We start from the raw sequence: 27,967 nt of genomic DNA, 5'->3' as shown, positions 1-27,967 counted from the left end.
TACAGAAGTTCCTGTTTATCAAGCAGGTGAGACTTTCAAAAGAATTTTAATGTTGGCTCACTGTGTCTCACACTGACTTTCTTGGCAGAGCCAGGCATTGCTTTTTTTGAAGCTTCTGAAGAGCAACAAAATGTCATCATTGATTCAAGGGGCAGAATGGCCTTCGAGAAGACCCTTGAAAATGCACCCTTTTCCTCACAAAAGTCTTGATCAAAATCAAGCTGATTAATGGAAAATGTGAGTGCCTTTTCCTTCCAGGAGACACTATCACATGGTCTTTCCTTTGGCCAAGGACATGCACTTGCATAGCCCTTGCTAACCTAAAGCAAAGATGATCAGCCTCAATATTCATAGAATCATAGAATCATCAAGGTTGAAAGACCACTAAGATCATCTAGTTCAACCATCAAACCCAGCCTCACCATGACCACTAACACATGTCCCTTGGTGCAACATCTATTCTTTCCTTGAACACCTCCAGGGACAGTGACTCCACCGTCTCCCTTCCCAATATCACTACAGAAAGGGCTTCATGACTAGTCCAAGTAATCTTTCCTTAAAAAGTTGTTTATTCAGGATCATTCATCTCAACTTAATCCACGCACAAAATCAATACAGCTGGAATGGATAGATTTTATCTTTTAGCTTTCTAAATAGAGTCTCATTGCTTTTCAGAGGGCTCGCCCAAACTCCCAGACCACGTGTTCTCTTTGGACATAATCGTGCCAAGATGGAGCCCCTAGTGTCATCTAACAAGGCTCAGTTTTGCATGCAAAAGTCAAGGGAATCATCATTACTCAAAGCACTCCTAGCACCCGAGAGCAGATAAATAGGCCTGCTGGGAAAAGGCAGCTGTGGATGGATGACTGTGAAACTCTAATGGCAACAGCAAAAGGGTTTGAAAGCTGATCCTGTTGTCTGTCATCAGTTATCCTGGCAATATTTACCGCTGTTGTTCCCCTTACTCAAAACAAACATGTTAACTGATTTTAATGCAGTGGTTGCTACTTTTTTATTCTGAATACTGGGGGAAAAAATCACCTGGCCTATATAGTTTAAAATGGAACAGGAGTATTTTCCCCTTAGTCTGGAAAGCAAAGGTGCTGTCAAATCATGTTGATTTCTCAAAAGCAGAGAAATTTCTCTCTTATAGCTGAATTTCTTCTGATTCAGATTGAAGACAGGCAGCTTAGCTTTCTCATCTCTTTCTTCCAGGTCTATAGATTAAACAGGTGCTGAACACTTTGGATCTTTTGTGTCTAACATTTATGTACCCATATTAAACTGTATGTGTTCAAAGAATTCTTCTAATGCTAAGCTATGAGCATGACTTACCAGAATATGTACCTAAAGCCACAAAAAGAGAAAGGATGAACAGATCAGAACTGGAAGACTCACAGGGGTTTAAAGGAGATGCAAAAGGTGAAGTTTGCTGGAAAAGTAGAAGACAGGCATTCGGGGCAGTAACTGGAAACACGGGCATTAAGAAGGAGGGAAAGGAGTAAGAGCTGAGCATTACATACAGGAGTGACAACTATGAAAAGGCAGCAGAAGCTGGTCCTGACTTTTCTCTAGACAAAAAGCCAGTGTTTTTGCAGGGTTCTGCAGGTGTGGGTTTACATAAGGACACCGCATCTATGCGATGAAGCCAGCACAATCCAGATCATGTAGCCCAGCAACCACGCTGTGCTCCCCCAAGTCCATCTCACCGTGCTGTGTTCTGGTTTGGATACAAATGGGACTGTGGTTTGTGTTGTATGAGCCAGGCAGAGATGTGCCATGTAACACATACCCAAAGCCATAGCCATGGACCTCATCCAAGGAACATCCTAAGCAGAAAAAGAATAGTGGGATTAATTTGGCTATGTGTAGGCATCCATGACTGAGTTAGGTGCAAGTTAATGAAGAGAAAAGAAATTTCTAAGGTGACATTCAGCTCCTCTTAAAATATGTGATTAAAACATATAAAAAATGTGCTACCATTGCTTGCAGCTCTGGACACTTTGGGGACCATTTAAAGCAAGTTTTAAATGTTTAAAACATGCTGTAAATTCCTCATCAGTGTTGATGGATGGGAAGCAGCTTCAGGTTGGGTACTCAAGGATGTGAGGAGCATCACAGGATGGGCAGGTGGCATCTTCTCCAAATGGGACTGGCAGATCTGATCCCTCTGGTGCCCTGCTTTGGCTGTCTTACCAGCACTATACTTTTCTTACTGACAGTGAAGGGTCTCAAACTTATATTTGAAAGGTTTGACATGGCTGCTCACCAGCCCTAGGGGAGCCATGTCTTGATCTAGCACTTAGCCCTCCATGTGCACCCCTGCTGCGGTGTGGGACATACCCCAAACTTCTCCATTCTCCTGTGGTCTGGTTGCACTGGGAAATGGGTCCCCATGAAGAAAACCCACTCATACTGATCATCTTTCCAACAGCCATAAGTTTGATCAGAAGAAGGCAGAGTGAAAAAGGGTTAACAGTTGCTTTTCCTCTGTGATGTATTCCCACGCAAGCCAGTGTCAGCCTACAGGCCTGACTAATCCCGAGTGTAGTTACTAATTGCTGTCTCCAAACAGTAGCTGGCAGCCATTTAATTTTCCCTTTCACTTGGTGTCATTAACAGCAGCGACATATGGCAGCTCCTCTGCCACGGCTAACCGGCTACGGGAGAAACCCATGGCTTGAGCTCTGCAAACACCAAAGTCTGTGATTAACATCTCATTGCTGGCAGGAAGAACTATTTATAGATTTTAGTGCTTAATGCTTAAAAACTATCAGGTTTTTCTAAGCACAGCTGTGACTGCAGTATGAAGGTGCACTTTTAAGAGCATCTTTAACTTACACCAGGCTCATGGAGGGGTGCAATAAAGCTCAGGCAGTTCTGGAGGTGAAGCTTGAAACAAATCTCACAGTGGCTGCAGTAGGAATTATTACTGCTCGGCTTTCCTCCTTTTTGTTTTTCCTATTTTCATTTGTACTTTGAAATAGAAGAGCAAAGCAATTGTTTGTAACTCAGATTGTGTGGTTCTTCTTAGTTACTTCTGTATCCTCTCACTTGGATTAGGTCAAGATATTAGATATTAGATGATATTAAACCAAGATTTCACATATATTCTCAGAGCTCCCAGAGACACTGCTGTAAATCTTTACTAAATACAGAAATCCTTTAATTCTGCTCCTGTATACATACTTACTACCTTTCTGTGTGTTAGTTATGTGATGCCTCCCAAATCCAGCACTGCTTTCCTCTCCCTCATCATTACAAGTCTATCTAAGTGGATTAATTTTTAAAATAGTAAATATATATATATTCCTTGCTGTCCTCATGCTCAGTAGGCACTGCAGAGTTTTTGCCATACTGCCTCAGGTAAGATTTGCAGGATTTGACATCGCAGGCATTTTGGATCCTATTCAAATAGTGCAGCAACCAACGTGACAACATTGCTGTTAAAGCTCAAGAAATTTCTGGATCTTCTGCTGTCACTTTGAAACACAAAACAAGGAAAAAAAAACACCCTCTGATCTTAATGACTTTTCTTGTTAGGAAGACAGCAAGTTTCATAGAGGAGAGCAAATAATTTTTGACAAAATACCACTGGAAATGACTCTGCAGATTTTTAGTTGTGAATTTAGTTCTTCTCGTTGTGAGCTTTAAAATTAAATAATTGAGTGAAACAGAAGAGTGACAGAGCAGCTGATAAAGCTGATAAAGCACTCTTTCCTCACCCATCCCTATATCATATGGGAAGGCTGACTCCTGCCGTTGCTATATTAGTGGCTCCATTGCCTTTTGAGCATCCCATGGAATCAGTAGTACACTGAGGGCAGCAGCTCTTCTGTTATAGAAAGCAGTTCTACATGTAAACCCCCGAAGTGCCTCCCAGCTCATGATTGGATTCAAGGCTGACAACTGGAGCAAGCAGAGCACTTTTCTGCTAGTTAACCTTATACCCACTTTGTGGGTATGAAAGGTATGCTGAGTCCAACCGACATTATTTTCTTCTGTATATTTCCTGTTTTAGTCCAGTGCTACAGGCCAAGGAGTGGCTGCAGCTCTGTGCTTTGTTTCAGCAGATGTAACTGCTGAAATGACTGCTCTCAGATGTTTCAGACTTTCCCCACACTTATGGGCAGCAGTGAATCTGTGGGACTGACTTTGTGATCTACCTGAATCTGTAGCAACACAGTACTGCCAAAACAGAAAGTGTCATCCTAATTTCTCCCCCGCTTCTCACTTCATTTGGGGAGGAAGTATAATTTGTCATTTTGTGTAAGAGTGAACACGAAGCTTTATTTGACATCCTGGCGAGGGATGGGGACCATCAGCCTAAGAAGCAATAACCTGTTTTCCTTCCTGCAGCCAGAGCTATAAGCAGAGCAAAGCAGGCTGAGAACAAATGGAAATTTCAGACTCATTGACGTTAGCAGAGCATCACTGAGCTCCCTCCAGACTGCCCTGGCAAGATCCTCAAATGACATAGAATGAGCTAACGATACCATTTTGGTGTCAGCATGGAGTCACAGCGATGACACCAGGCGGGGATGGAGAAAGGGGTCACACAGGTCTGCTGCAGATCTCTTTTGCAAGGGATGAATAAAGGCTGAGTCAAACCTGGATCACAGTGAGCAGGACTTGAAGTGAAAGTGAAAAAAAAAAAAAAAAAGTCATTCAACACATTAGAAGTACAGGAAAAGGCATTATGTATTGGAGTAAGAAAAGGTAGATCAATAGGGACAGGAACATACTGTGCGGGTGACGTGGAGTGTGCTGTACTGTGCTGAGTTTTGCTCTTAGGTAAGAGGAGGCAGAAAGGAAGGGACAGAAGGGAGCAGGAGAATGTGCAAGCACAGCAGAGATGCCAGTGCGGGTGAGAAGTATTTAAAGCACTAAAACGCATCATGGGGAATGAGAAGTTGGACATTTCTGGGGAAGGGGAGACAAAATCTGGCCTGAAATGCAACCAGAGAGAGAGAAATCTGCATAATTTTGAGGGTGCATTTGGGTCAGGCTTGGGTTGGAAGGGACATCAAAGGATCACCCAGTTCCAACCCCTTGCCCCAGGTATGGTTGCCACCATTAGATCAGGCTGCCCAGGACTCCATCCAACCTAGGCGAGCTGCTCTTCTCCCATCCCACAGAGAAGGGTCACAGTCACCCCGAGGTGGGTAGGTGAGTGATCTACCATGGGGATCTGCCATAGACCACACCTAAACATATCCCACCAGCGACCCTTCATGATCAACTACACATCCCACCTGGTGGGATCCCGGCTTAGAGGGGAAAAAGGGCAATGCTACCACGGAGGGAGCAAAGAGATGGATGCCAGCTCTCACTTTGCATCCTGCAGCCATACACAAGGACAGGGAGCATGGCAGCCAGCAGGCTGCCATCCCACACCAGGAATTTCATCCTTTGGAGATGGAAAAGGTGCAAGCAGGAGGTGCCCTGCGTTTCGCTCCAGGGCTGGCCGAGCATCGGCAGCATGCGCCTGCGCTCCCTGCCCGCCTTCCTCCTCCTCCTCCTCCTCCTTTTCCTCCCTGCCCCTCCTCCCGGCTGTGGCGGTGCCGGCTGCCGGCACGGGGCTGGCGGGGCCGCTGCGCTCCGTGCCAGCTCCGTGCTTTTCCCCGCTGGGTTATGCGGGTTATGCCCCGCTGCAGAAGCCGCAGTCGGGAGCGGGGCCGGTGAGCCCGGAGCGGCGGCTGCCGAGCGGGGAAAGGGGTGCGCGGCCGCTCCGCTGCGGGAGCGGAGGATGAAGCGGAGGATTTGGTGCCCGGGCACCGCCTGGGTGTGCTGCTGGCTGCTGGGCTGGCAGGCGGCCGCCCTCCAGCTGCCGCCCTGCGAAGAGGTGAGTTTTTTTTTTCCCTCCTGTCTGTCTGTCTGTCTGTCGGTCGGGGTGAGATGCGGGAGGGTGCCCTATGTATGCGTGTATGGGATATGGCTGGGTACCGCCGCCCCGTGGGGCTGCCCGTGGGGTCGGACTTGAGGATCCCCAGCGGAGCTGCCGCTGTAGCATTCGCGAAGTCCCTTCTGGGGTCATCGCTGCGAGGAAACAGCAGAGACCCCAACCGAATAGCGAGGCTCGGGTGGCCCTTGCTGCTTTTCCAATTGCTGTGCGGACGAGGGGGTGATTAAAGCCGTCCCGACCCCCCTGTGTCAGCCCGGAGCGTCCATGCCTGTGAAATCAGGAGGTGAAACTTTCTGCCTTTATCCTGCTGTGACAACACCGAGGGCTGCGTGGGAGCTGGGCTGCTGCTGGGATGCCCAGCCCTGTGCTGGCTCAGGTGGCCTAGATGGAGGGGCCCAAGGCTGCCCCTCTGCTTTAGGGCATCCATCCTCAGCCCTGTGTGCTGGGAGATTCTCTCCGATACTTTTTAAAAGCGACTGGATCTGTGTCTTTTAAATCCAGGTGTAGGGGATATGGGGGCTATGGGCCATCATCCCAAGCAGTGCTCTGTGGCTGGGAAGAAGGAAGCTGCTGGTGGGTTGGCAGCAGTCAGTCCCCTTCTTCTGCCTCTCTGAGGATGCTCACGGCGCCTACTGTGGTCCCACTGTTCAGCAGGAAGGAGTTGTATATCCTCAGACCAGGCTGTGGTGGGTGGCTCTTGGTCATTCCCCATGGGTTCCCATCTGTGTATGGGGTTGTATTATTGGTGCGACTCAGTTCGAGGTATGGAAGCCCCTGTGCTGAGACACAGTCCCAGGAATATTCCCTCTGTCTGCTGAATCACTATATATATATATTTTTTTTTTTTCTCAGTGGGAGAATTTGGTATTAGCCTGGTGTGGGAAATCTTGCAGTTAGGGGATAACCACACATTGGCTGTTTTGAGAATGCTTCTCCTGAGTGTTGATCATCCTGAGAGAAGGGGGTTTATGGAGCTGTCTGCTTTGAATCACCCATCTCCTTTATCAGATGGTGAGGAGAAACTGGCCCTTTTAGGGCTGATCTCGTCCCAAAGTCTCTGCTTGTAATTTGGGTCTCTGCAGATGGCTGAAGGTGATGGCTGAACCTCAGCAGAGGAGCCAAAGGGGTGCAGCTGGAATTCTGAGCATTGCATCCTGGGCTTTAGGTGCCCAAAATCCCTGCTGGGCCCTTTTACTGTGCCAGTTTGGGTCTGGACCTGAATGCTTTTCCTTCCTTCCTTTACAGAATGACAAGCAATGTTATTTACTAAGTTTCTTAGTCCTTTTTGAGACAGATATGTGGTTAAGGAGCTGTGTGTTGTGCTGGTGCCTGTGTTCTCTATGCAATGGAATATCCTAGGGAATACAATCACAAACGTGTCTGTGTGGAGGAAAAAAAAAAAGCAACAAACAAAAGCAGCTTGTAAAGAGTCAGGGTAGCAGAGCTTTGCAAAAGGGAAGAACAAAGTTGGTAGCTCATCTGCCTGCCTGTGATGTGTTGGTCTCAGAACTTTGTCATAGCTCTGCCTGATTGCAGTGATCCTGTTGTGATCAGCTCCGGTTTGAGCAGACTCGGGGCTGAAGCACTGGTTCAGGTCTTGTTGGTTTGTACCCAAAAGGCTCGAGAAGCACAGGGCTCAGTACTCTGGCAGGTAGTTCATCCTGAATCTATAGGGGATTTTGCCTTTAGCTTTACTTTTTCCTTCAACAGCTTGTTTTTCTGTCTCCTCACTGTTCTGAGGAATATAGATATCTGCCAGTTTGTGGGATTTCTGCACTGGTTCAGCATTTGGAGCAGTAGGATCTGGCTGTGTCTGAGGCTCTGTGGTGCTCTGATAGCATAGACAGTAAAGTAATAACATATTGCAATGTCGTTTTCTGGAAACCTTTTTTGACATCAGTTTCTTTCATCAGGGATGGTAGTAGTTCAGCACACTGCATTTAGGAAGAGTATGTCTGTGCTGCAGACCAAATGAGCAGCAGCTCAAATGAATTTTCCCGTGGGTGGCTTTCGTGATGTGCACTGATGTAGCCATAGGCTGCTGGCATAACAGCATTCGATCCTCGTGGGGATGTCCATTTGTACCACGTGATCTGTCAGAGCCCTGCCATGCCAGCAGCTGCTCTGCAGGTGAGTTAGGTGCATCTCTGGGAGATGGGCTTGGTTGGTTGGATTACCTTAGGAGTGCAGATGCTAGGTTGCCCACTGCTGTACCATGTGCTTGGCAAGTTGGAAACTTGAATTAGGATGAGAATAACTGCTTGGTGATTTTTATTTTTCTGCGTTTTCTAATGATGAATGGGATGCTAATGCAAATGTTTCATGTGTTGCATAAATTCCAACTTTGAGTGGAGCTGATGACACCCATGTTTTTCACTGGCATTAAATACACATTCAGCTATCATGATGGAAATAATGAGATATTCATGCTGATCCCCTTGTCACCCCAGGGTGCAGTTTTATGATGCCTTGTATTCCGATGCTTGCTTTATGATTTTCTCAACTTTCCAATTGAATGAGTCTTTTCTGGTTTCTCCTTAGAGACACTTCCAAAAATGAACAGATTTCTCTTTAAGGAAATTTTAGCTGATACTCTGCCTAAATAGAACTTTTCTTCATGTAATCGTTCCTTTCCTTCTGTTGTTTTTGCCTTTGCAGTAAGAAATCATGGAGTGACTCTTCTGCTTTCCATTCAGTCAAACTGCATTTAGAGAGATAAGAAGTATCAGAGCTGCTGAAAAAAATGTTTTCTTTCTTATATTCTTTTTGACTCTTAGTCATCATGCAAGTTGAGAGCAAATATGTGTGATTTTAGAATAATGGAATCACTAAGGTTGGAAAAGACCTCTAAGATCATCTGGTCCAACTGCCAACTCATCCCCACCATGCCCACTGACCATGTCCTGCAGTGCCCCATTTACACATTCATTGAATGCCTCCTTGGGCAGTGACTCCACCACCTCCTTGGGCAGCCTGTGCCAATATATTCTGATGCATGTAATAAGTGTGATGCTGCTATATTGGATATTTTACCCGCCTACTGGAAATTGAGCTAAATCAGATTCAGAATTATAAAATGAATAAGTGAATGGGAAGGGTGATGCTAGATTCCTTCTTTATGGGTAAGTATTTTTGTATGAGTCTGCTGGGATACTTCTGGCGAAGAGAGAAGTGATAGAAATAATTTATTTGGACAGTGAAAAAAAAAATCTTTTATGAAATTACTTGCAAGATAAAGCCAAGGAAATCTTGAGGAGAAATGTGAAGCATAAACTTGAAACTGGGTCAACTTCATTAATTTCAACTACATTGAAACAATGTCCATTTTTGTGATGAGAAAATGTTTAAAAATGTGGAGTGCCTAAGCTAAGTATGAAGTATTTAAAGAATATTAGTGTCTTAAATCAGTATAATAGGTAGTAAGATAAGCAGTTTGAACAGAAGTGAAACTCTGTCCTTCTATATTAAGGACGGAGAGGAGATATGTGTCAGTCTTGGAAGGATGTTATGTAACAGAACCAGATAAAGTCAGCATACCTGTCACCAAAGATAGGCTGGTGGGAACAACAGGAACATCTGCCGGAAGGAATCTGAGTATCTTGTATACTCCTGTTGTAAGTGACATGTGCCTGCTTGGAGAAAGCTTTGGGGTCATTGTGGGGGGCCCTGCAGGGACAGCATCCAATGCATCATGGTAAAATATGTTGAGCTGCTAATTAAAAAAAACCCAACATATATAAATATTAAGCATGTAACAGTGTTGTACCATATCATTAATACTCAGAAACTGTATAATTGGTTAATAAATATACAGTGATCACAAAAGAGGGTAAGGCTGTTGAGGTAAGAAAGGTATAACTTGAGGGAGGAAAGAAAGAAGAACATTTGTTAATACAAGGGGCAGAGAAATCTAATGAATGTGAGTATGTAGGATAAGGTAGAAATAGAAACACTTTCTGCGCACTTGAAAGGTTAAATGTTATTGCTGTTAAAAAGGTATGTTGTTATTTTCGTTTAGCTTTAAACAGCTTGTGGAACTTGGTCTCTGGGACTTAGTCTCTTCTGGGTTTAAAATCTCAGAAGGGATTATCTCATTACTAAATATTTAGGAAGAAATTCTAATGAGTAGGATCTGTTGCTGTCCCTTCTTGGTATCCCTTTCCTTTTCCTTGAAGCATCTTACACTGGCTATTTTGGCAGCGATACAGCAGCCATTTTTGCCAGCTGCTGATGATCTAGTATTGTATTCCCTGATTTCTAAACACCCTAAAAGATCTTAGACCCTTAATTTATGAGTAATTCATATTCAGCAGAAGAAACTGTGGGAAGATTCCTAGACAGATCATGTTATTTTTATCACTTCTTGCTATAGTGACTTTCTCTGAGGTGAAATCAGAAATGGACAGCTACCATTTGCCACTGTGATGGAGGGTCATAAAGATGAAGAAAGAAGAGTAATAACCGTGCTATAAAACTGTTGACAATAAAGTCAGTGGACTGGAAACAGATGCATGGAAGGTGAGAAGACAGATACCAGAGCATAGGTACTGCAGCAGAAATCATCACCATTTGGCACGTAGGCAGGGGGAAGCATGGAGAAAAACAGTGAAGTGTTGGGATTTGGAGCCCAAAAGGAGGATGAATAGTAGTTTGAAAAATGGAAATTGAGCAAAAATTGAGCAAAAAAATGGAAAGTAATGACTCAAGAATAAGAAAGTTAGATGCAGTAGAAGATAGAACAACAGACTATAAAGTCAAAAGATGAGCAGACATTAAACCAAGAAAAGATTACACTTCCACCATCAAATACTACTTGATCACTCAGCATAAGTGTTTATTGTCTGTAAAGAACACTGAGATTTTCTTTTATATATATATATTTTTGTTTTTCCCTTTGTTCCTGCAATCTTCTGTAGATTTAGGAAGGGCAAGGGCATGAGCTCTGCTAGTATTCTCAACACATCCATGCACAGTTCTGGTCAGCGGAGTTGTGCTGGGAATCCTGGGTGCTGGGTCAAGTGTGTGCAGAGATGTGGGCTGCGTTTTCCACTGAGCATCCTCTTTGGCAGTACTGTGTATTGATTTGTGCCGGCTGAGGACTTGGATCAGAAATCCTGGACCTGGGCAAAGGAGAACCTGTCTTCAAGTTTGACCCCTGAACCACTAACAGGGCTATTGGGTACAGTTCTGGAACAGTATGGAGCTGTGTCAGGGGAGGGCAGGGGGGTGTTAGGAAAAGGGTCTGCACTAGAGGGCAGTGGGAGTGGAACAGGCTGCCCAGGGCAGTGGGCACGGCCCTGAGCTGCACGAGTTCAAGGAGTGTTTGGACAACACTCCCAGATGAAATGCTACGAATATGCCTAAGTCTCAGACTTGCTGAAGGAAGCAGTATTCACAAGTTAGGAAGTAAGAAAATATTGGAGTGGAGGATAGATCAAAATAAAGGCAGCCTTGAGCCCTTCTTTCTTGGGATAGGAAAGGAGCAGTGTTTGAGGAGTGCCAGGGAACAGGTCCCAGCTGTCTCCCTGTTGTTGTCAAGGTCTTTCCATGGGCAGCTGTTGTGAAGGTGCTGTGCTGATATCCAGCATGGCTGTGTCTTTTCTGACGCTTCATCTAGAAAGGTAATATTTCAACTATTGGTAATATTTCAACTATTACGCTTGACCTGAAAATCTGTTCAGGTTTTGGTTGCTGGCAAAGAAAAATTTTGGTTTTCAGTCTTTTGAAATGGAATTTGTGTCTGCATGAAGAAGAGAAATGGTTGAAAATCTTTTCTTTACAACCTTTTTACGTTACAAATCATCAACCAAATCTAATAATGACCTTGTTTCAGAAGCTTCATGATGCTCAGTTCTGTAAATTGTGCCAGACAGTAATCTCTGTGTACTTGGGAAAAGGGCTCAAAATGTTTTAAGATGATTGAAGACGTCACATGAAACTCCCTTATGTTGATGCTGGAGATCCCATCACTGAATCAGTGGAAATGCTAATAATGCTGATTCAGAGGAAAATGAAGCTGCAAAAGAGAAAAAAAAAAAGTGTAAGTCACAGAGATGACTCAGTGTTTAGCTTCTGGTGGGCCAGAAGTAGTACAGGAAGGAGCCCTTTGAGCCCACCATGAACAAGCTTGGTCCCCTCTAGTTTTAGTAGTGGAAAATAAAATTGTGGTCAGATAGATTTAGTGTGGATTCACCCTGAGCTAATGGCAAGGAGACAATTTTCTGGTGAAAGAAGGAGAAGAAAATGAGATATTTGCATGTTAAAGATGCAAAAGAACTGGGTTGTTGTCCTCCATTGTGGAGCTGTGTGTTCTGGATTCAGAGATGCAGGTGCCTCTCTGCAAGGAAAGGGGTGTTGGCTATAAAGCATGCTTTCATTAAAAAAAAAAAAAAAGTCAGATGGATGTTGAACTGTTCCCAACTAGATTTCTTTGAAAGAACATTTTTACTGCTACAAAGAGGAGGCAAATCACTAATCTCATTTGGTATAGTGTTTACCTTTCTTATCTGTTAGTGTTTGTTGTCAAGAAACACACTGTATTACAGAAATGGTTTATGGTGATAGTTGAAGATATTTGGAAAGTACCTACAAAAAAAAAAAAGAACTTTAATATTTGGTGGTGAAAATACTGGGAAGCTCAGCTTTTGTTTGTTTAAATTATATTCCACTTTAGGGGTGCAAATATTTTCCAGTGATATCTACAGGAAAATGTCTCCGAGCTCCTGGAACTGGATGAATGGTGGGGCATTGAACAGGCTTCCCGGGGAGCTGGAGGAGTCATGTCGCTGGGGTTGTTCAACAAAAGGAGAAACGTGGCACTGAGGGCCATGGTTAGTGGGCATGGTGGGGAGGGGTTGATGGTTTGGCTAGATGATCTCAATGCTCTTTTCCAACTTAATGAACCTATAATTCTATGAAAGCTTAAAGATGCTTTTTTTTTAATAGCAAATAAGGTTGGGAAACTAAACTACATTGGATAAGCAAGCTCAAGCAAAAGACAACACAGAGTACAAAACCTGTGCATGCTGTTAATATAACGCGCTGGCTTGATAATTTATAGTACGCATTTAACAGTAGAAAAATCAGTGTATACAGTGAATGTGCACTTCCAGAAAATGAAAATGCACCGAAGTGGTGAATCTCAGCAGCAAACTCAAGGGTAGAAGTGTTTTAGACCTCAGCTGTTGACTCTTAAAGTGTTAAATTCTTCCAGTGTTTCTTGCAGCTTGTGACAGCCTTCTGGTTTTGTTCTTGCTCTCTGAAGTTGCTCAAAGGAAGATCTTCATGTAGGCTGCTTGGGTTTAGAAAACATGCAAGGATAGCACTGTGTCTTTTGAAAGATGCATATTGGAAAAGGATGCCTTCTGATTTTTCCCAGGCTTTTATATCCATGGCTCCCTCCTGCTGGCAGGTCAACAGTGCTGATCAAATGCTGCTTGTTTCTGGTTCACTCCTTTTTATCCCCAGCACTGTGATTCCTTAAAGCAAACGAAGAAGAAAGATTTCCCGAGACAATTCTTCTCTCTTTTGTTTGGTTTTATTTCATCCCATTAAAAAAAAAAATAAAAAAAATCAGATGTTTCTTGGAAAAAAAGCAGGGAACCTAATTAGACTCTTATAGCAGGATTTATACTTGCATCTCAGGGATGCTGGGGGGAGGCTGTTCAGTAGAACTGGAGTGGAAAAATGATTCAGCTCTTAACACTGCACCTTCTCTGGCAAGCATCCATCCTGCATGCCTGCTGATGAGCAGCTCGTCTTGCCTTGTGACTAACGTGGAGTGTCCTGGTTAGTAAAGTAATGGCTCTCTTCCTTAGAGCTCCTCAAATAACCCCTGAATCCAGGTCAGCTCCCTCCTCTTCCCTAAGGTGACTGTCTTGTTGCTGTTTTTTGATGCTGAACATAGGTTTCACCAGGACTCTGAATTCTCTCTCTTTTTTCTTTTTTCTTTTTCTTTTTGGCTAGAAACCCAGTGAGCATTGTTAACCCCTGCACTACAAGAGGCAGGGGATCCAGAGGCATTACTCAATCCTACACCAAAGAAACGTGTCCTGTTACTGTCGAGGGATCCTTATTGGGATGCACAGACCAGTCCTCACAAATAGTGCACCCTGCCCTCTTAGTGAAGCTCACTAAATGTTCAGATTTCCACTTGCTGTACCTAAGAGGAGCTGTAACGTGAAAAAGAAAAGATTTCCACATCTTTTTGCTTTGCAGTATTTTTAACTGTGCTTGATGCTAGCCCTACTTAAATGCTTGCTGGCTTCTCATTTTCTAGTTCCAGCTCTTAGCTATTTTTTTTTTTTGTTAATTTGTTTTGCAGCATTGTTCATTGTGATACTAACCTGCTAATCTCTGGAACTGCTTTACTAAATAAGGGAAAAGATTTCCACAAAGCCTTATCATGTGCTTATGCAAGAATAGTAGCTTTCATTGAGAGAAAGAAGAAAAAAATATTAAGTCTTCCTCTCAGGATTGCAGAGAGTTTGGAGAATGAATAGTTAAATGAACTGGGGCTAAGTTGCATTGTGTTTTAAAGATACTGTGGCTAATTTGCATTGTGTTTTAAAGATACTGTGGCTCTTTAAGTTGCTTGGATTTTATAGGGATGGAGGCAATGATGCTTGACTTGAGTTTTTGGAAAGCTTTGTGTGGCTGTTAATGTAAGCATGATTTTTGTTAACAAAATTAGCCATTACTCACCTTAAGTATTTACAGTGCAAAGACTGACAAGAACCAATGGCACCTCATTAGAAGCCGAACATGATGGGAATGAAAGTAAATTGTTCAGGCAACATCTTTCTTAGGCAATCTCTATGCTGCTACATACAGCAGGCCTTATTTGGTTAGCATGTTCTCTAGCACTGGGTTTGGTCCATGGAAGCCTCTGCAGTCACTGAACTGCATTGTGTCCAAATCCCTTCAATACATCTCCTCATGTTTAGCCCAGGACCTGACACGTGTCCACTGAGTATCACATCACAGCACTGTTGTTCCACTGGGCTGCAATGTGGCCCTGCTGTTATTTCAAGCACTTGGAGTAGAAAAGAGTTACATCTTCAAATCACTGTTGACGCAGGGCCAAATGTTTGTGCACATCTTTTACCATGAACAAGACAAATCTGTTTTAATTGTAGAAGTTGGGTATCTAGCCTGACCTAAATGTCTAATTGTCCACAGAGACAATTGTCCTTCAAGGCTGTTTCTTTTTTCCCCATCCTGAAAGGTCTGATTCTGCTGCTGAATGCACCCATATTTTTATATTGACTACAGAGGGACTCTGGCTAATATCAAATAGACATGCAATTTTTAGACAAGTAAAAAAAAAAATCTGGTCCCATCAGTGCAATTAATCTCTGCTGTACCAGAATTACTGCAGATGCTAAACTATGTTGCTTACAAGCTGCAGGGACGGGTGGGTTTTGGTAAGTGTGGGACATCACAGTGATGGAGCTAGGTCGCCACAGTGTGCTGACTGCACTGGGGAAGGGACCTGAATTTTTGCCTGTGAACTGTTGAACTGAAATGGAAATGCAGCAGGAGTTTAGCCTTAGTTCCGAGGAGCTGTTTCTGAGCAAAGAGTTTTATTCTTCTGCATTACAGAAGCTTCCTCCCAACAATACATTATTCCCTGCATAGCAAGGGGCACTGCTGTGTGATAATTAATCCTAAGCTCCAGCCAATATAAATTTTTGTTTATTACATATTCAGTCTAAAACTATAAGCTTACATGTAAAGATCAGGTTGTGATTTCTATCACCGGTTTGTCAAATGGGCTAGACATGAATTTGGATTTATTTTCCCAGTGTGAAAAGGCAGGTGTTTGTTGAATTTATGGTTGCTTACGGAGTGCATAATTACAGGCTGACTGCATTACCCAGGCGGGAACACCAGCTATTAATGCATTTCTTAATGTTGTAGACTGGATCGTATCTTGCGGGCACAATTGATAACAAAGAACAGCTTGGGAACTTTATTTGAGCAGAGCTCTAATCTCTTCCTTGTCCAGCCTTTCATTCTGAGTCATTGCTGATTGATTTGACTGATCCAGGTGCCGCGATAACGTGCAGCCCTGCCCCTTGTAAAGGATTTAATTATGCTACAGCCTGAGTTGGGCCTACTGCCATTACTTTCACCTCACACCTCTACCCCAGTGCGATCCTGTGTGAGGGGGAAGCTTGGAGCACCCAACATTGTCTGGGTGCTGGAAATGCTGCTGAATTTCTGTGTAGAGCTGCCCTTAGTCTGCTAGCTTGTCACTGATTTTATTTATTAGTTATTCTTGAAGTGGGAATGGACTCTGTGTGCTTGGAGGCAGCCCAACATGGAGACATTAGATTAGGTTTCCTTTTAAAAGTATATGGCTATATGTTTTCCTTAGACTGCGATTGAAAAATCTTGCTTTATGCACTGAAGGGAATAATTTCAGACAAGCAGCTCAGTAGGCAACTACAAATGGTATGGTCCTGTCAAAGGGCAAGGGGTTACAAGTGAGGCAGAAGTTCCTTAACTCCAGGTAACTAGTGATAGGGCAAGAGGTAATGGCTTTAAGTTACACCAGAGAGAAGTTTAGGTTGGATGTTTGGAAAAATGCCTTCTCAGAAAGGCTAGTTGGGCATTGGCATAGGCTGCCCAGGGAGGTGGAAGTGTTGCTGTCCCTGGATGTTTTCAAGGAAAGGGTAGATGTGCTACTGAGGGGCGTGGTTAGTGGGCATGGTGGGGATAGGTGGATGGTTGGACTAGATGATCTTCATGGTCTTTCCAACCTTCTACTGATTGATGCTACAGGTGCCATTGGGCTCTTATTTATTATTTATTTTTAATAATTATTTTTTGGGAAGTATTCATTAAAATATTCAGTAATTCTGGAGTTCAATATTGATGAAGATTCAGCTAAAAGATGCCTTAGTTACTGTGATTTGCTTTTCTTGTTCCTTTTTTTTCTATGTCCCTGTTTGAAAACATGCAACCATTTGGTCAGTAAACAAACAAGATGCTGTGTGATACAGAGCAAAGTATACACTGAACACCAACTAACTGAAAGAGAATGGGTTTTGGCTTTCTATTCTCCCACCTTCCCAGAAGACTCCTGAGTGAAATTCATATTTGTAACAAGCAGAATCTGGTCTTAGTCTTCGTAGAGTTAAATGCAGATTTGTCAGTAGAAGTCAGTAAAAATATTTCCGTTTTTACTTTTCCCCAGGGGTTAGTTAGGCTCTACAAAAGATGACCGCGTATGATTGTGTTTTCTCTTTGTCATCACCCTTAGCTGCTGATGTTATATATATGTGTAACAATTAAAACTCCCGGTTAGAAACAGGTTTTCTGTCAATGCAACTACTTTACTTAAAGTCCTGTTTTAAGGCAATGTGCAAGTTTATGTTCTAGTTCTAATCATTTGTATTGACACAGAAATCATTAATTCCTGTAGCTCTTATCCCTCTTCTTTTGGGTCTGTATGTGCTGGGGGGAGAGCCCTTGTAATGGGCTGATACTGGGGCAATTCCATCCATGGTGAAGGCTCATTTCAGTGTCTCTCTCTGTACCTAAAACTCAACCTCTGCAGGAGCTGGAGTCTGAAACTGAGAGCACGGTACTGAGCCAGACCAATCCATCCCTATGGCATGAGTGAAGAACACACCAAAAGTACACAAAACTGTGCAAATAGTGACAAGGAAATGAGGGCTGTAACCTGCTCCTGCTCTGCCTGAGTGAGCTGGCTCATGTTTTTCCATATAGTGACATTTCTCAAAGGAAAAAAAGGAAATGTGAAGTGAATGCATTTGGTAGGAAATTGTAGAGGAGGTGACGGGGCATAAAAATGCTACAAGATCAGATGAGGGAGCATCACCCAGACTTCCCTCTAACAATGGTGTTGTTCCTTTTCTAGTATTTTTCTGCTATCTACTGCTCTATGAAAAATCCACACATCTGATGGGAACAGATAAGCAACAGCAGAAGGGCAGAAGCTGAAGTTTTGCAGAATGCTCTTGCATCTAATTATAAGTGCATGAGTAATTCCACCAAAATTTGAGAAATGGAGTCTCATTTAAAATAAATTTTCTGCTTAAATAACTGTGCTGCATTAATGTCAGGGAATTCTGCAAATTTAAGAGTCAGTTCTCTGACATAATTGAAATAAATTACTGAATTTAAACCTTTTGCTTCTGTTGCATTTAAGACTTTAGGTGTGGTGCTGAAAAAATGCATTTACTGATGTTTAAAATATTTACATATTAAGTAAGTTTGGTGTTTTAATGCTGTCTCTCATAGATTTTTCATGCAAATACTACTTTTGTGCTGTATTCATTCAGTGGACATTTTCAGACTAATTGATAATGCCCTTTGGTAAGCTTTTTAAAGTCTAATTTGTGTAGTAGACTGGGCAGGATGCTGCTGTGAGACTCTGTTACTGGAGAGGAAATGCAATGAAATGGGATCCACTGATTCCTCAGATGATGAAATCTGGCCCTAGTTCAGGTCCTCACTGGATTAGAGTGGACGACTTGTAAAACTGGATTACTGCTCTTCATTACTTCTGCCAGGATGAGATGGGCTGTTTGGTGTTAGTTTGTGAACTCAGTCCTTGAAGATTTATTTTCCCCATGTATGAAGGAACTGCAGAAGTTAAACTTAGTTCAGAGCCATGGCTCAGTGATGTAGTGACCAGAGGAAGGAGGTGCACAGGCTCTACAATGCACTTGCCCATGCCCAAAACCACTTACCTTGCCCTGAATGTTTCACTTAGATTGGAGGAGCCTTGTATGTAAATATGCTGTAATATTTACTTTACTGTTTGCTCCATCTGTCTTACTTTCCTCATGTACACAGAGATATTTTTTCCTACTGAAATTATCAGCTCAGGTCTTCATTTGAGGTAATAATTTACCCTACTCAAGTTTTTTGCATCCAATTTATTTCTATCTCGTTGACTGTGCCCTTTCAGAACTGCACACAGTAAAGATTTTGCTGTGTCCTTCGTGTTGAGAAGATCAAAACTGGGCCCAAGATTATCACCTTACTTTACATCTGATAAAGAAAGGATGTGAGATGACATGTGGAGATATGTTCATTTGGCTGGTGCTTGAGGAACTGCTGTCACTGGGCACAACATGGGGAAAGCTTGTAGTTGTGTGGAATGCACACCCTCCTCAGAGCATCTCACCTAATGCTGGGGGCCAAAATTTGCTTGTTTGTCTTGAAGGAGTTGACACATCTGTTCAGTGTGTCAGCTCTTCAGCCTCCTGCTGGCCTTTATGTGTCCACAAACAGAAGCTCATCAAGTTTCCCTGCGATTTTAAGGTATTTGTTGTAATGCTCCAGGTACCTTAGCTAATGGCCTTCTTGGGATTTGCCTGCGGGCTGTTTAATGGTTGCAACCTGTAGTCTTTATATGCTAATTGCCTTCTGAACAAGCAACAGTCAGCAACATATATACATACTTACCCCCCCCCAAAAAAAGGAGCTTTTCATTTACAAGTCTCAAGTCTTGAATAGCTGGGTATAAAACATCAACGTTGGAAAGGAGGAGGAATGAATAAAATCCAGCATATTAGAAGTTCTAATTATAACTGTGATCAACTTTGTTATTGTCAGGCCTTCTCAGCTGCAGTAACTCCATAGCTCTGTATGAAAAGCCTAACTGTGTTTGCAGAGAAACAGAAATCTTGCTCTTGGAGAATGCTTTGCTTTGTTACACTGTGCCAGCATGTGTGGATTTCAGTATGCTGCACTGAGATGGTGTAGGTGGCTTTATCTAGTATCCATATGCATGCTGTGTTTGCCTAAAGACATACTGCATAGGTGATGTTTGTGTTTAATAGACACAAAAATGTTTTTTTCCTGAAAATAAAAGCTGTCTTTTTTTTGTGTGTGTGGAAGTAGCCTTGTGTCAGTAGATCTCTACTGGTGTGTCTGGGAGGTGCTCAGTGTGGCTAATGGGCACCTGGAGACTGATTGTCCTGGTGACACTGCAGCACATACTCAGTCTCTGAGCTCACCAAAGCCTTCTTTGCTATCAGGGAAGACAGGTGTGTGTCATCACATGGATGAGGTGCCTTCTGTACACAACATGGACGTCAATTGCAGCTATTGGCTAATGTGGGATTTGGAAACTCCTTGCTAACGTGACATGTAGAGTTGATATGTCATAATGCCTTCTGCAGGGCTGGCTGTTTGCTTTGTGCTGTGATTGTTCACAACAGAACATGAGAATTTTGTGAGTTTTCTTCATTTTTTTTGAACCCAAGAACTTATGAGAGTGGGTGAATGATAATGCTTTACCTTTCAAACTAGTAGGAATTTTTTGTTCACTTCAGTATTGCAAGCTTAAGCTCCGAGATTCTATTTTAACAAGGCATTTAGGAGATTGGTCTTTATGCTTTGAGAAACAGGTGTGTCCAGTACCACTGTGACCTTCTTTTCCACTGCAGGTTTCCATGCGCAGTGGAAATGTCTTGGCAGAAACAAGACTGTGAAAAAGTGTACTTTTTAAAGTACTTTTATGCAATGTCTGAGGCACGGACTCAGATACGGACGATCCAAATTGTTATTACATGTTCTAATATCCCTTATATACATTCACAAGTTCTCTCTTTTATCTTTCCCACCCTGCCTTTACATGTCAACAATATACTCCATAAACACTCTCTAACCATGCATGCAGGTGCAGATCCAGTCACGTTCATGAGTTATTCCAAGCCACGCTCTCTTCCTCCAATCAGGGTCATCATCACGTGGCCACTACATAGCTAACTTGAATTTGTTTTCCTTTTCTTCTGGAGTGTCTTTGGTTCTCAGCCTTCCTTGCTCATGCTGTTCATCCTGCTCCACAGCTTCTGCTCTGAATATACTTTCTTGTATTCCTGCACCTTTAAACACTGGAATAGGGCTTTCTGCATTGGAGAAGAGAAGAAAATAAGAAAATACACTGTCACTGTGAAGGCTGATTTGGAAACAGTGAGTTCTTGAAACTTATGCAAGAGCTGATTCATGCTGTATGGAAGCGAAGTGATAGGAGGCTGTGGGGTGAATATTTATAAACACTTGAACATTTGTAAAGTAGTGTGAAGTAACCACAAGTCTACGAACAGTTAAATGATCACTGAAGAAGTTTGGCTGTTTAGAAAGATGTGTGTTTGTTGAACTTAAAATATTACTATATTTGCATGAAAACACTCACAGTGAGACTGTTAAAACAAAAACTCTTTATGGATAACCCTTAAATTGTAAAATTTTCTTGTTGAAAATAGCAGAACAGTTGTTATGTATTGGTTGGTAGCAATGCCCAGGGAGGTGGTGGGGTCAGTGATCCTGGAGGTGTTCAAGGAACATTTAGATGTTGTGTTGAGGGACACAGTTTAGTGAGAACTATTGGTGATAGATGGGTGGTTGGACTGGATGATCTTGTAGGTCTTTTCCAGACTTGGTGTTGCTATGACTCTATGCATAAAGCAATTCTTTTATGAAATATATGAAAATATAAGAGAAAAATTACAACCCACAGGAAGCTCATTACAATTAATGGAAAAATATTCAATTATGGAACTGTATCAAACCTACCCAAATATTACTTCTGGATGACAAAGACTATGTGACTCAGTAACATAAGAACAAAAAAGATTTGTAAACATTCTTTACCACCATGTTGTTTACAGGAGACTTAAGAGCTTGCTGAAAAAAATTATGATTTTCTGATCAGCCTTGTCTTAAATCTTTTTGAGTAACAGTAGAGATTTACAGGTAAACTTTTTAGGTTTTGATACTGAAAAGGGGGAAAATCTCACAACCCAAACCCTGAGTGTCTGGAATCATTCAAAATGCCCACCTAAATGCCAGCAGAGCTTGACATTTCTACCTTTCTGTTGGCATTGGTATTGATTTAAATTGTGATTTTTGTATTAGACCTTTAAATCTCTGGTACAGACAGTCTAGGAAACTTGGGTTTCCTAAGAGGGAAACTAAAGCAGTGTGCACATGCTGGTGCAGAGCCACCTGAGGATGAAACACCAAGGAGATCTTGAATCCTTCTCCTGAGCTGTGGGACCCAACTGAATGAACACCAGTTCTTCTGGAGTCTCATGGCAGCCTATTAAAGTGAACATAACATTGTCTTCACATCTGCCCATCTCTGGGCTCTTTTGTAACTTGCTAGTGATAACTGTTAAGTATTACATAGAGTGATTGTTTAGGACATTTTGTGTTTCATTATCTGTTCTACAGTCTCACACACCTGTTGTCAGAAGGGGGACGCATTGGGAGTGGCACGAGAAAGTGGTTCACTAGGATTTTTGCTTTGGTTGGAGCTCCTGCCCGTGTAAAAGATGCTGAAGATCTCCATAAGAATAAAAACTGGACATCTGAGTTGTCCAGAACCCACAGTGTTAAGAAATAAACTTTCAGAGTAGGGTTTGAAAGAGTTGACCACTTCCATTTATTCAAAATGCAATGGTCAGGTTTTCTGCTAAAGAAAACCCCAATCTGAATTAACACACACAGGCAATGCTTGCTTTTTGTTTAATTGATTTTGTAGAATTAGAGTTGCTGGATTTCTTTCTGTGTGTAAAATGGAGTGGGATTCATCCATTAGAGTTGTGTCTTGGAGGTGCATGAAGTGTCAGAAGGACTTGGAACAATGAAGTCATTTTCAATGGGGTTAATTTTCAAGAGGGAAGATTCTGAACTCTCCTTTGGGCACTTTCAATATTTGTAGAGCCTCAGTAGGATGAAAGACTGTTTTACAGTTTGTAGAGACAGAAGAGGACATACTGCTGCCCTGTACTAAGCCAATGTACTGCTGACAAATCTATTGTGAGAAAAGTCTGACTTGCTGCATTCAATGCCTTTTTACAAAGGATAAAGTGTTTTAAATGGTTTTGTGGGAGACCTGTGACAGAATGACTGCACCAGTTTCCTTGTGCTAAAGACAATCCTCATGTCTCCCTCCAAAGCAGTTGTTGCTGAAGGCCAGAAATTGTAAAATCTGGCCTCACAATCAAATTCAGTATGCTATTTAGGCTGCAAAACCTTTTGAGAAAGGTCATCTGGATCAGGATGAGTAAGACCCTGAGTGGCTGAAGCATTACAGCTGGATGAGATTCTATCAGAAACACACGGGGTTAGTGCTGGGAATCCTGAAGGGTGAATCGATACATCTCAGGTTGACAAAGGTTAGTGAAATATTACAAGTAGATCAGGGACTGGGGAGAGCAATAATTAAGTGTATGGTGAAACCCTGCCTGGTGATAACTGGCTACATCAAGGCTTGGCGGGGTTAGGAGCTATAAGGAAGGGGGAGAAGAGATGGGCAGCAGAGCCCACTGCAGCATTTGAACTGCTCCCTCATCCCAGAGACTGGTTGGCTCTCTCTTGGATGGGCTGTTACTCTCCCTCCACAAACTGCATACATTTACATTGTAAACTAAATTATATATATGTAATTTCAATTAAATTATGTAAATGGGCTGTTACTCCATGCTCATAAGGTTTCTTTCTATTAATCCAATGATTGCTGTTGGGTTTCAAGGACTGGTTACTCTAGGAAGGACTGTGAAAAGCTTGGGGCTTGCAGTTGTACTAGCTGGAAAGGCCATCTCCTCCTTGCTGCCAACTCCTCTCTGTGATGAGCTCAAAGACTTGTGTGCTGTGTAGGCTAACAATCAGTGATGCAGGGATGAGACCAGCTGGTCGTGCTGCAGCTAGAAAAAGGAGTGGAAAGGAGTGAACTGGGGAGCTAAGAACGAACGGTGTTCTTGAGCCATGGAGAAGCAATTTTGCCCCATGCGGTGATGGAGCTGCCCAAAAATTGGGGACAAGGCTAGAATTCCCTGAGCCTTGACACTGAAGGGAGAGATGACAACTTTGTACCTTACAGGTCCTCACTGAAGGATTAATTAGGTGGGCGTTTAAAGAGATGCTGACAGTCTTGAGGATTTCATTCCAAGTTATTTGACCTCATGGTTTTATCTCCAATATTTCACCTCTAAAATGTTGTTTTCCCATGTTTGGGCATTTTCTGTGTCAAAGCTGTATGTTTCCTTTGCTGTTATGATCTGTTATTATGTCTTCCTCTAATCCTAAAAAAGGGGAAAGTTGACATTTTCAGTACAGTTTCTTGATCTTCTATGCAAGGTCACGCAGTATTTGCCTTTTTTTTTTTTTTTCACAGAGTAGCTGAGGGAGTTAGAAAAGGTAAAGTCTGGTCCTAACTTGTTACTGGAATAGCATCCAAGGTAATAAAAATGTCAGGGGAAATTGCTGATTGTATGTTGTTAGGATTAAGCAATGCAGTACTGCAACTGGAGACTCAGTGATGGCTTGTTCTTTCTACACTATTGGATATCGTCTTTTGCATCAATCTCTGTCTTTGAGATAGGACAGTGTATAGGTGTGCCCTTCCTCCATGCAGGCTGCTTGAGGAGGAGGGAAGGACTTGCAGAAAATCCAATATAAATCCTGGCCCTGTCTGAATAAGTTCAGTAGGATCCAGAATTGCTGATAGGAGTATTGAACTCCACAATCCTAACAAGAATGAACATTCAGATAAGAAGTGTTTTGGATGCTTAGATTAATCCATAGTGAAAATTTAATTATGCCCTTTTGTGACTAATCCTAATTTACTGCTTTAACAACTTTCCAATCATTAAAGCTGCGTGTAATGGTGTTAAATAACATTACTTTGTGTTAGCAGTTTATCACTAACATTTCTTTGGAGCAAGGTTGCTCTGTGTTAATTTTCCATAAGAGGCATATTATGTTGTTTTCTCCTTTAAACTAACTCCTGTTGGTGCTGGTGGGTTGCTTGCCTGTGGGAGCTGACTCCAACTGAGAGCTGCTGTCATGGTATGAGAACTTTGGGGTCATCTCCAGGGGGGAAAAAAAAAAAAAAAAAAAAAAAAAGGATGTTTTTAATCTCTTAGGGGTGGAGAGGTTTCGATAAGCGGCCCAGTGGTTCTCTCAAAGCCACACAACAGCTAAAGCTGGTGGCAGAATGAGAGTCAGAAGCTGTAAGCCCTATTCCTAGGGCTTGCTCTAGACACTAACAATGTGTCTTTTCCTAATGCAAAGCCAAACTATAAAGTCTGCACTATGAAATCTCTGAGGGAGTGAAACTCAGGATGTTTATAAGTCAGTTATCTTTAGCCCCTCTGGACATTTAATACAGAGTCTCAGCCCTTACTCACTCTTCTATACCATTATGAGAAATCAAGCTGGTGACAAGATGGGGAATATCTCTGAATGCTCACAGCAGTTTCTGGTGAAAATGTACAGAAGATGTGCGATGTAAGGTGACTACTGCAGCCAGCTTCAGCTGAAAGAGCAACAGTGTTTGTTCTTAGGTGTACATTTTGGTAATATTTACTCATTGCAGGACTCCTTAGGATGGCAAATAAACACCTGTGTTTGATTAGATGGGATTTTGGATGGAATATGAGCTCACTGAATCTGCAGTTGTTATGGTACCCAATGTGTGTTGGACAGGTCTGTAGTTTCATTAGAGTTCATACTCATGAGTAATTCCATCTCTCCTTCTGCCGTGCAGAAAGGAGCATATGTACTCTCATTTATTATTTATCTAGGAGCAGTGTTTTTCATTTAATTAAAAATGTCAAGGTAAAATGATCTTTTCTGGAAATAGAAATGGCTTTTGTATATAAAGGGTAACGTGTGCTTAGAAAATGTTAATACATTTTAATTAGTGAAAATCACGTTAAAACTAGTGTTCTGCAACAAACCTTGATAATGATTTTGAGGAGTTTCATATAAAAAAAATTGAAGAAAACCTACATTACTTTTGTAGAAACTGAGCTGTCGCTTGTTGGTAATTAAGAGCTTCCTTTTTATGCAGTGCAGTGTCATACCTGTCTCCTATCAACTGCTTCAGTTGTGGATTTATGTGAAGAGTAACGTGTAGGAAGACTATTTAGGATATGCTTTGCACTTCCTGGTCATGTCCCAGGTTGCTGTTGTTTGCTGTCTATAATTAAATTCTCAGCAACAAATTTAATTTCAGAATTTGTGTGGGGTTGAGCATGTTCTTCGTGCATCTTCTTGGATAGTATTGCAAGAAAAGCAAGGATGCATGTAAATCACTTGTCTCTAGTAGGAGTCAAGGAGAGAAGCATGGATTGGGTAAGAGTTGGTCTTACCTATTCTGCAGATGTTAAGAAAAAAACATTTTGCTTCATGGAAAATGCAAGTGTCTGTTGGGATTTGGTGCCTGTTCCCTTTCTCCAAGCAGCAGAGATTTGGGAGAGGAGATGCTGAGAGTGGTCCTGTCAGTGGTTCCATGACAGATGCTGGAGCCAGGTCAGTACCACAAGGTCTGTGCCTCCACTGTTGAATGTTATCTGGTGGCATTATCACTTGGGGATGCTCAGACCCACCTGTGCTGTAGGCAGGCTTACCACCTGCTTTCCATTCTTTTATGTGGCCAAAGGGAATTCTCAGGTTGTCAGTCGTTGCTAGATAGCCCAGTTTCACCATCAGTAAATCTTTTGACAATTTTAAAAAAGGAGAAGCTGTAGTAAGACTAATATGTTTGAAAGCATCAGTTGATGAGAAATGGTGTTTTTCAACACCTTTGGCTCACAAGGGCAATTTCACTGAAGTCTGTGGGATGACTTGCTTGAGAAGGGCTCATTAGTCATTGAGCCTAGCTCTGAACATTCTTAATGAAGTATGGAAAGTTGCTGCTTTGAAGAGAAAGATACAGCTTCAAATTTACCGAATAGGCGGCAAATGATCGTGCTCAATAGTTTCATCATTTTAGGAAACATGACTCAGGGAATTGTTTCAGTCAAAATTCCCATTATATTTTTATTTGAATGAGATTAGATGGCAGTGATCAGGTGGAAGAAGTCTCCATTAGCCTAAGAGCTGTGTGCATTCTTGCCACAGACAGATAATAATCTTTGCACTCTTCATTTGTCAGCCAGCGACCGGATCCTTGATGGATATGGCAGCCTCACCCTGCTGGTTTCAGTAGTGGCAGCTTACCTATCAGGTGAAAAGAATGAATACAGACTGGGATGTAGACAAGCTTTTAAGGGGAAGCAGTGCAAAACAAGCCATCAGGGAGATTGTAATGGTTCCAAATTTAGCAGATATCTATATGTGGATTTTCTTTGAGTTGCAATTCTTTTTGCTTTGTTTGGTACAGGGTGGGACTGGCTGGAAATGAGTCTGCAGACACAGCTATGCTGCCTTTGTCATAGAGAGCTTTTTTCTAGTGATCCAATTCAATAGATATTTTGGTATAGGGTGTTGCAACACACAGTTAATAGCGCTGATAGGATGCTTTCCTATGAGCTGTGTATACAGCAAGACTTGGAAATTTTTAAAGGAAAAAAAAGGCTGACTGTAGCAAATCTGGACCTGAGAGCCTGGAATACTGATGGCCATGCATGAAACCTGCATGTGAACTTTGCACAGCTGGGGCTGTGCGATGGGGACAGCTCAGCTGTCTCTGGGGCTGCAGTGGAGCTTCCTCTGCGGACATCTGTGCTCTTAATGGGAAGCTGGAGAGTAGCTAGAAAAATCAAGTAGTAGTGGGAGGGTAGAAGTTTTATCTTTGTTAAATATCATGGACCCAGCTATGCAGAGCTCTTCTGAATGAGAAATAAGAGCAATGGTATTAACAGAAGTATGAGGTTAAAAATATCTATGTTAGGAAAGGTAAATCAGATGAAGATATAAAGAGGCATTTCTGACTAATGGTAGAAAACCAGCAAACAAAATGAGAGGATTTAATATATAAAATAGCCAGTGCTGGGTAGAGATGTTGGCCAAAGCATATCAAGGAAACTGAGCGAGCCTTTACAGGCTCTTTGAGAAAAGAGAATGTTTGCTTTACACTAACTTCATTACTGATAATGTCTTTTAGCTGTTTTGTGATAGGGATATACTAACCAGTGAAATATCTTTTTTTGAAAAAAAAATAGAACGTGGTTTAGAGCTTGTAAAATAATTGGAAAGATCATTTGAATTTAGAAAACAAATACTGAATTGAGGAATATAAAGAGTTTGGTACAATAATGAGTCAAGGATTTTCTCAGAAATAGA

The 27,967-nt window shown here is 42.2% G+C and overlaps 1 protein-coding gene across 1 annotated transcript in view; it reads left to right on the top strand.

Moving 5' to 3' along the window:
* Nucleotides 1–5,662: 5,662 nt before the first annotated feature.
* The window catches only part of ELAPOR2 (endosome-lysosome associated apoptosis and autophagy regulator family member 2), a 90,873-nt gene continuing 68,568 nt past the window's right edge, over nt 5,663–27,967 (top strand). Inside the window, exon 1 of the mRNA XM_065743736.1 lies at nt 5,663–5,845. Within this exon, the coding sequence (XP_065599808.1) occupies nt 5,750–5,845 (96 nt within the window). The 5' untranslated portion in view covers nt 5,663–5,749. The remainder of the gene's footprint in view (nt 5,846–27,967) is intronic.

Source organism: Cyrtonyx montezumae, unplaced genomic scaffold (assembly GCF_038088225.1).
Source record: "Cyrtonyx montezumae isolate F1298 unplaced genomic scaffold, pur_monq_1.0 scaffold_3, whole genome shotgun sequence".
In the NCBI taxonomy this organism is placed as follows: domain Eukaryota; kingdom Metazoa; phylum Chordata; class Aves; order Galliformes; family Odontophoridae; genus Cyrtonyx; species Cyrtonyx montezumae.
This window is presented reverse-complemented; position numbering and strand designations above follow the sequence as displayed.